We start from the raw sequence: 9373 nt of genomic DNA on the forward strand, positions 1-9373 counted from the left end.
GCGTCCTTTCTTTTGGACGCTGTGTTCATGCCCACAAGTAGATAGGGAGGTGGTCCAAATTCATAGGAGTCAATCAGCAGCTATATAGGAGCACTCCATTATTCCAGAGGTGCCATTTTTGTTACAATATTTTGTGTATATATTTAGGCATGACAGGGTCCTGTCCCGTCCTTATGTCTTAGCACTCTAGTAGAGGCTCGTAGATACGTATATGTTTGTAGTAGATGTCCTATGATGACCTCATCAGTGTACATTTTTGTATATCATTTTTTGCAGCCATGAGGGCTTATGTATATCTATGTATTGCCTTGGAGTTTTTATGTGTTCAGGATAAGTATCATGACTAGTGTAATGAGTGGTGCTCGGTAGTCAGCTTAGGGTAACCGTCATGGCCCCCTAGTCGGGTGGTGACAAGAATGCAGCAAGTGCAGGTCAGTACAAAAAACAGTACTGGTAGGCATCACAGGCCGACTAAGCATAGTTAACACAATTCAGAAAATAACGCAGATAAACAAGTAGAACAATCACGCATGAAACAATATAATCGTAACCGAGTATCCATCAACACCTATGTAAGTATCTAACCCCAATATAATAAGTCTGAGTATATCAAATCCTGGAACAATCAACACAATAAAATCAACCACACAATCCATCACAATACAGTCATCACGACATCTCACTCAAGTCATAATGTAATGCAATGCAATAATGGCATGAATGTGATGCCATGCTATGCAAATGATATGTACACATGTACTCCGGACGGAAATGTCGACGTCTCGGCAGCAAAACCCAGTGTGACTCGTGAAGTCTGAGTGCCACCAGTCCCGAATCTTTGCCAAGCAGACAGACGGGACCCTGGCTAATTGCTCACAGGAGGAGTCTCACCAGCACCACTCCGGGGAACCCGCGGAGCCCATGAACTACAATCGAATCAGGGATAACATCGAAGTCGGCCATGCACAATGATGCCCGAATATAACCATCGGACATCGGCCTCCTCATAATTACTCAAAAGAGCTATCAAATATCAGCTTCATAAATCAACGACTCCGAAATTGAACCTCGGGCACCGGCCTCTTCACAATCACTCAAGTAAAAGAGTTTAGCAAGTATCAGTTTTTCATATAAATAATGATTCTGGAATGGATCTTCGGACATCGGCCGTTTTCACAATCACTCAAGTAAAAGAGTTTATCAAATATCAGTTTCGCTCAATCAACGATACCGGATCATCACTGGATATCGGCCATACATGATGACTTGAGAGAATGCATGCAATGCATATGTCAATCATCAACAAGTAAGCTCAATATCACAAGTACCTCAACGGGGTACACCAACAATATATCACATCACCATACCAACAATGGGTATGCCAACATATATCAATAACTCAAGTACCAACAGTGGATATGCCAATAATGTATCATAGTACAAATACCAACAATGGGTATATCAATCCTATCCCAAATCAGGACCAAAAGCGACATTCGCTATCTACCAACTACACATGGCATCAAGCCAACACAATTAGACAATCAGACACATATAACGGGGTGGCTAGTCCCAACACACATCAGGGCCCAACCTAAGGCGATATCCATCCCAACTTCATATCCGAATCCGACATCATAATCTAAATATGTGATTCACTATACTAAGTCTCACCAAAGGGTAAACCATAACCTACCTGGACTGCCGAACTGCAACACCAACAAGTCACTCTATCGCCTTACCCTTCCTCTGAAGCTCAGAACCAAAGTAGTCTAAGCATAATCAAATTCTAAATTAGAAATCATGAATAATGATACTAATATTGCTATGATATCAATCAGGTCCAATTTAACCCTAGTAATTGGGGAAACTGGTCCACAAGGGCAAAATAGAAAATTCACGGGTAAAATACAAAATTGAATCCTAGGTAATCATAACCCAATCATTAATTGTTGATTTAGCTCAAGAATTATCCCCAAATCTAATTTCTAGTAAAACCCCCAAATTAGGTATGAACCCTAATTCCCCAAATTCAAAATTCAACGTTAAAAGTGGAAGATATGGGGTTACTAAGCTTAGATTCGTCACATTTAGTATTAACATCATCATTTTTATCAATTATAACACTAGGGAGAAGTCTCCCAAAACCCTTCTTCAAATTCTACTTCTAAGGGATTAAAAAGGGAAGGGGTGATTCTTAGATGATAATGATTAAAGAGAAGTAAGTGATTAGACAAAGCTTTACCTCCAAAAAATTCCTCAATTTATCCCCAAGAACAGCTTTCCCAAGCTCCAATATCGATTTATGACATAATGAGGGTCTAAGTCTTATTTCAAGACACATTTAATGAAATTCCCCTGCTCGTGACCGCCACGGCGAAGGGAGTGCCGCTACAGCGGTGCCGCTACAGCGTTTGGGACACCGTTGCAGCGTTGAGGCCCATTTTACTCATTACCGCCCTAGCGGTCAGTACACCACCACAGAGGTACCGCTGGGGCATCTCTGGTGCCGCCATTGCGGGCACCAGACACCAGAAATCTCCAAATTCTCAAAGTCTTGCATCGAATTTTTGGGTTATTCCCAAGGCCATCTGCTCATAATCTGACCATCTAAACCCACACAAAAATACACTAGGAACACACTCGTGGTCTCAAAATTTCCAACGGAGGTCTCGTTGACCGAGTCAACCAGCGGTTCCTACTTCCCATTTCCCATCAAAGTCCCGAAATGCACCAAAATGCATTAGGAACCGAAACAATCATACATACAAGTTCTAAACAATCATTCGGACCTTTTGGAGTCGATGAAACTCCGAAAAAGGTCTGTTTTCCTAAAAGACAACCTCGGGTCAAAATGAGTCAATAAATGCTCGGAAGCAGTGAAAGTGCCAAAAAGACTATAACAACCAAACGGGTCGTTACATCTTGTACCTGTCTCGACTAGATCCGAGAAATTTCTTTTCAGCTTTATTGTATTTTAAAACAGTCTGTACGAAGTTTTTACTTTAATTTTGTAATTTTTAAATGACGGTTGTTGTAATTGTTTAAATGTTGGGTTTGGTGGTAAGGGTTCGCCTACTAGGTTAGTAATATGGTAGGTGCCCGCACGACCCGTGGGTGGGGTCGTGACAAGATTAAACAACAAATTTCTATAAAACAGTGTCAAATTCAAATAAAGATTGCCATAACAGTGCTAGAATCTCAAACAACTAATATAACCACACTAATAACCAATCATGCCTCATTTCCTTTAAGTTTCAAACTCAAAGAAAACTTTAACCTGATCCAAATTCCAATTAAACCACCTTATAGTAGCTTAAACAATCATAAGAATACATTATCAACAAGTTTTAAAGCAAAGAGATAACCAAATCAATATCCAAGATCTCAAACACATATCAAAACAACATAGAATTATTTAAGTGCACATTGAAGCTAAAATTTAATAAGAAATAGCTAGAATACGAAAATTACCTTTCTATGGGGCAGCCAAAAGATCAGAGGGAGGAATTGGATCACAAACATCAAACACCAACACCCAAAGACCTTTAACAACCCCTTTTCTTCTTGATTTTCGATATAGTACTATATTTTCAAAGTATTAGTAATGTAATATATGAAATATTGTATTTGTATAGTGTATTTTCTTTAATTTTCAGTAGTATAATAGTATATCATATAGTAGGGACTATAATAGTAGTATTTTTGTAGGATAAGTATAATTTTTGTAGTAGTAAAGTAATGGTGATCAACTAAAAGCTTCAAAATCAGTGTGATATCTGAAACCCTAGCCGTCACTAGGACAATTTTTTATTCAGAAAAAAAAAATCGGATCCCCTTTTAATGTCGCACACAATATCTATTTATAGCATGAAAAAAAATCTACCCTAGGGACAAAAAGTGGTAGATTCTAGGTCCTTCCAAATGAATTTCCCCCTCCATTCACAAATCAGAATTCAAAACGAGTAAAAACAAAAAAGGGATTCTATCCCAATCGTACTAATGGTACAAATAATCTCTAAAATCACGTGAAATAGTACACCAAAGGACAAAATGATTCCAAATTGGTACATATCAGGATAACAGAAATCACGAACGCATGCCTAGTCACACACAAAGATGAAAATCGTACCAGAAACGATCCAAAAGGACCGTTGAAAAATAATCCAAGCCTTACACATCAAAATAACAGTACAAGGAAGGTGTTGATCAATGAACAAATCGCCACACACCATTTCCCTATTGTGATGTGGTGGCACAAGATGACTAGAGCCTTTTAAGCTCTCCCATGGCATCCCACACCATGCAAAATGGTGGGGAAATACCCATATAGGATAAAACATGGTGAATGAACGGTGAAATCACTGTAGCATAGCGGTGGCGCCACCTTATCGAAACCCTAGCCGCTATCAGATTCTCTCAAAAGAGAAAGAGATAGTTAGGTTAAGGAAATGACCCCGTTAGAAAATAAATTAGGGGGGAGGGGGTAATATTATACCCCCCCCCCCCCCCAATTAAAATAAACCTCCTTTAGAAAAAATATATGCACACCCTTTTAAAATTGCGTATTAATTAAAAACTCCCTCGTAAAAATAATGTTTGATAAGAACAAAATTTATAATACGTAGTTTTAAAATACGAGCTTTAAAACAAACCCAATATTAACATAGTTCCGAGCGATATTCAAAAATGTGAAAATGCGGTCAAAATGGGCCGTAATTTGCATGTCGTCTTAATTAACAATTTTTCCGAGTTAGACGGATTGAGATACATAGCTTCTTCTCAAATCATGTTTGTGAAAGTAAATAACTCGTAATTTTCTTGTAATTGTCAATTTTTTATGAAATAATAAATAAATGTCAAATTTTGCGATTTTCTCAGGATTTTTGAAATTTTAATTTTTAAGAGTGCATCCTTACTCCGGTTTGGACTTGGGAGTTTTGAAAATTAAAATATGTATCTTATAAGGTGAAAATTAGGTGTCAACATCTACACCAGAACTAGAATATTTTGGTTTTGACCAATCTCATCCCGAAATTCGACTATAGCCCGAGACCCCAAAAATACTATACAAATATGCATACACACATAAAAACGCGCTACGAATTTACCTGTGGCCTCGAATTTCCCAACGGAGGTCTATTTGACCAAGTCAACCCCCAATAGCCTAATGCCAAGTTCCCAACCCAAGTTCCAAAACGCTCCCAAGTGCATTGGGAACCGAACCAGACACACTACCAAGTCATAAATGACTGTCCGGATCCCTCAGAATTGACGAAATTTTAAAAAAGGTTTGTTTACTCAAAAGTCAACCTTGGGTCAAACAGATTCCATTTTGAGGCTCGAACCTCCAAAAGTCACTCTAAAACTCGCCCGATGACCTAGGGAAGGGTCAACAGGGATAAAAGGGTCATTAGTACTATAATGACCAATCGAGTCATTACATCAGATACCAATTAAACAATCGCTCGTCCTCGAGCGTCAAGGAGTAGAAATGGGGAAAAGTACCTAAATCAGCAAACAACTGGGATTATCTCTCGCGCATATCAAACTCAGTCTCCTAAGTAAGGACGATGCTTTCACTGAACCTTAATCGAAGCAATCTTTTTCGACCTCAGCTTTCTAACCTGCCTATCCAGAATCACTATAGGCTCTTCCTCATAAGACAGATTCTGATCAAGCAACACATAATCCCAACGAACTATATAGGAACCATCAGAATGATACTTCTTCAGCATCGACACATGGAAAACCGAATGAACACCTGACAGGCTCGGTGGCAACGCCAACTCATAAGTAATATCTCCAACTCTACATAGGACCTCAAATCGGCCAAGGTACCTCGGACTTAACTTGTCCCTCTTCCCAAATCGAATAACACCCTTCATGGGTGGGATCTTCAGAAGCACCTGCTCGCCCACTCCAAACTCTAAGTCCCGAACCTTCCAGTCCGCATATATCTTCTGTCGACTCTGAGCTGCTAGAAGCTTTTCCTGAATAAGCTTCACCCGATCCATGGACTCTCTCAACAAATTTGTGCCCCATGGGCGAACCTTAAACGCATCAAACCAACCAATAGGAGAACGACACCTTCTACAATACAAGGCCTTAAACGGCGCCATATCAATACTCAAATGGTAGCTATTGTTGTATGCAAACTCTGCTAGGGGCAAAAATTGGTCCCAATGACCACCAAAATCAATGACACATGCTCTCAACATATCCTCGAGCACCTGAATAGTCCTCTCGGACTGACTATCAGTCTGGGGATGAAAAGTTGTACTGAGGTCCAACTGAGTACCCAACTCTATCTGAAAAGCCTTTCAGAAATTGGAAGTAAACTGGGGACCTCGATCCAAAACAATGGAAATAGGGACCCGGCGCAATCGCACAATATCACGAATATAAATCCTGGCTAACTGCTCCATAGTGTAAGTAACCTGAGCTGGTATGAAATGAGCAGACTTAGTCAACCGATCAACAATAACCCAAACTGAGTCAAACTTACCTAGGGTCTTCGGAAGACCCACCACAAAATCGATGGCAATCCTCTCCCACTTTCACTCGGGAATGGGCATCCTCTGAAGCACCCTACCCGGTCTCTGGTGCTCATACTTGACTTGTTGATAATTCCCACACCTAGCCACAAAATCTGCAATATCTCTCTTCATCCTCCCCCACCAATAGTGCTGCCTCAGATCTCGATACATTTTTGTGGCACTCGAGTAAATAGAGTACCTAAAACTATGGGCCTCGGTCAAAATCAATTTAATCAAGTCACCAACACGAGGAACGCACACGTGTCCCTTGATCCTCAGAATCCCCTCACTATCAAGAATGGCCTCCTTGGCCTCACCTCTCAGAACCTTATCACGAATCTTACACAACTGGGCATCCTCAAACTGCTGGGCCCTAATCTGCTCCAAGAGGGATGACCTCGCCTCAACACAAGCTAAGACTCTGCCCAAAACAGATATGTCAAGGCGTACAAAGATGTCAAGGCGCACAAAGATGTTAGCCCGAGTCTGAACCTCCATGGCTAACGGATGCTCTGAGGCAATCAATCGGGCTAAGCTACCCATACTCACTGCTTTGCGACTCAAGGCATCAACAACAACATTTGCCTTCCCTGGAGATAAAGAATAGAGATGTCATAGTCCTTCAGGAGCTCCATCTATCGGCGCTGCCTGGAATTAAGATCTCTCTAGATAAACATGTGCCGAAGGCTATGGTGCTCGGTGAAAACCTCACAATGAACACCATACAAGTAATGCCTCCAGATCTTCAAAGCGAAGACCACAGCTAGCAACTCTAAATCATGATTAGGGTAATTCTTCTCTTGGATCTTCAACTGGCGGGAAGCATAGGCAATGACTCTATCCTCCTGCATCAACACGGCACCCAAACCAACACGGGATGCGACACAATATATCGAGAAATCCTTACCCTCCACAGGTAATGCCAGAATCGAGGCTGAAGTGAGAAGAGTCTTGGTCTGCTAAAAGCTCTCTTCACAAGCATCAGACCACTGAAAGGAAACCTCCTTCTGAGTCAATCTAGTCAACGAAGAAGCAATAGAAGCGAAACCTTTCACAAATCAATGGAATAGCTGGCTAACCTCACGAAGCTACGAATCTCAGTCACAGTAATGGGCCTCTCCCAATCTCTAACAGCCTCAATCTTCTTTGGATCAACCATGATCCCCTCCTTAGACATAACGTGGCCCAAGAATACCACAGACTCAAGCAAGAATTCACACTTTGAAAACTTGGCATAAAGCTCATTTTCCTTCAATTACCCAAAGACAATCCTCAAATGATGCTCATGCTCCTCCCTACTCTTCGATACACTAAAACATCATCGATTAACATAATAACGAAGGAATCAGGATATGGCTTGAAAATGCCATTCATCAAGGTCATAAAAGCAGTTGGGGCATTCATAAGCCCAAGTGACATGACAAGGAACTCATAATGACCATAACGAGTCCTTAAAGCCGTCTTCGGAACATCCTCGGCCCGAATCTTCAACTGATGGTAGCCTGACCTCAAATCAATCTTTGAAAATATAGAAGCAACCTGAAGCTATTCGAGCAAGTCATCAATGCAAGGAATGGGATACTTGCTATGAATGGTGATCTTGTTCAACTAACGGTAATCTATGCACGTCCTCATCGTACGGTCCTTATTCTTTACAAATAAAACAGGAGCACCCCAAGGGGAGACACTCGGTCTAATAAACCACTTACTCAAAAGATCCTGCAACCATTTCTTTAAGCTCTCTCAACTCGGCGGGTTCCATCCTATAGGAAGGAACAGAAATGGAAAGCGTGCCCGGATCCAAATCAATACAAATCAATGTCGTAGTCGGGTGGCATACCTGGTAAATCAGAAGGAAAGACCTCCGTGAACTCACATACAATAGGCATAGACTCAAGGGGTGGAGATTCAACACTGGTATCACGAACATGAGCTAAGTAAGCCAAACACCCCTTGCTAACTAACTTCTTCGCGTGGAGAAAAGAATTGATCTTCTTTGAAGCGGGGCTCGGAGTACCCCTCCACTCTAATCTAGGAATCCCAGGCATGGCTAAAGTGGTTTTCTTGGCATGACAATCCAAGATCACATGGTACGGTGACAACCAAGTCATACCTAAAATAATATCAAAGTCTACCATATCCAATATGTAACACTCCGTAAATTCGGGTTAGGTGTGAATGTACATAATAGGTGCAAATGTGATATCTTAAATATATGAATCCTTTCGGGATGAATTTGGGTGAAAGACAGTTGTTATAGAGTCAAACCAATTAGTGAAGTTCATAAGAGTTCTTAAAATCGCCTAAGTTTTGTTGACCTTTCTTGTAGGCCATTTTTGTGAAAATCCGTTGACAATTTGGGAAAACTTCATCAAATAGAAGTTGTAGATATTTGAAATACCTTTCCAAAGATATAAAGTGAAGCTTAAACAGACTTGTGAGTAAAATGTTATGGCCATTTTACTAACCTGCATTTCGCGGGATCATCCTGCAATTCAATCCTGCATTTCTCAGGATGAACACCAAAAATCATACCCATTTGTCCTGTCATGCATTAGGGATGTGTTTCATAGATCAAACGTGTGATTCACGAGATGTTTCATGCGCCTTGCTCGACTATAAAAAACCCCAGAACGTGAAATTTTCTTAAACCTTCATTCTACTCCATCTTTGGCCGATTTTTTGAGAAGAAATAACCCTAGGGCTTCCCCAAAACATATAAGGTAAGTTCTTGATCAATTACTATCATTGTTGCATCATTCTAACATCAATTCACTACTCTTAAACACTAGTTCATCTTTTCAAACCCTAGATTTTTGAAAGCTAAAGAAAGA

The 9373-nt window shown here is 40.6% G+C and overlaps 1 protein-coding gene across 1 annotated transcript; it reads right to left on the reverse strand.

The window, feature by feature from the left end:
- Positions 1-5579: 5579 nt before the first annotated feature.
- LOC132065986 (uncharacterized) lies at positions 5580-5888 on the reverse strand. Its single transcript, XM_059459396.1, has one exon. It carries the CDS (start codon positions 5886-5888, stop codon positions 5580-5582), a length of 309 nt encoding a protein of 102 aa, XP_059315379.1.
- Between the last annotated feature and the right edge of the window lie 3485 nt (positions 5889-9373).

This window comes from Lycium ferocissimum, chromosome 8 (genome assembly GCF_029784015.1).
Source record: "Lycium ferocissimum isolate CSIRO_LF1 chromosome 8, AGI_CSIRO_Lferr_CH_V1, whole genome shotgun sequence".
Classification (NCBI taxonomy): Eukaryota; Viridiplantae; Streptophyta; class Magnoliopsida; order Solanales; family Solanaceae; genus Lycium; species Lycium ferocissimum.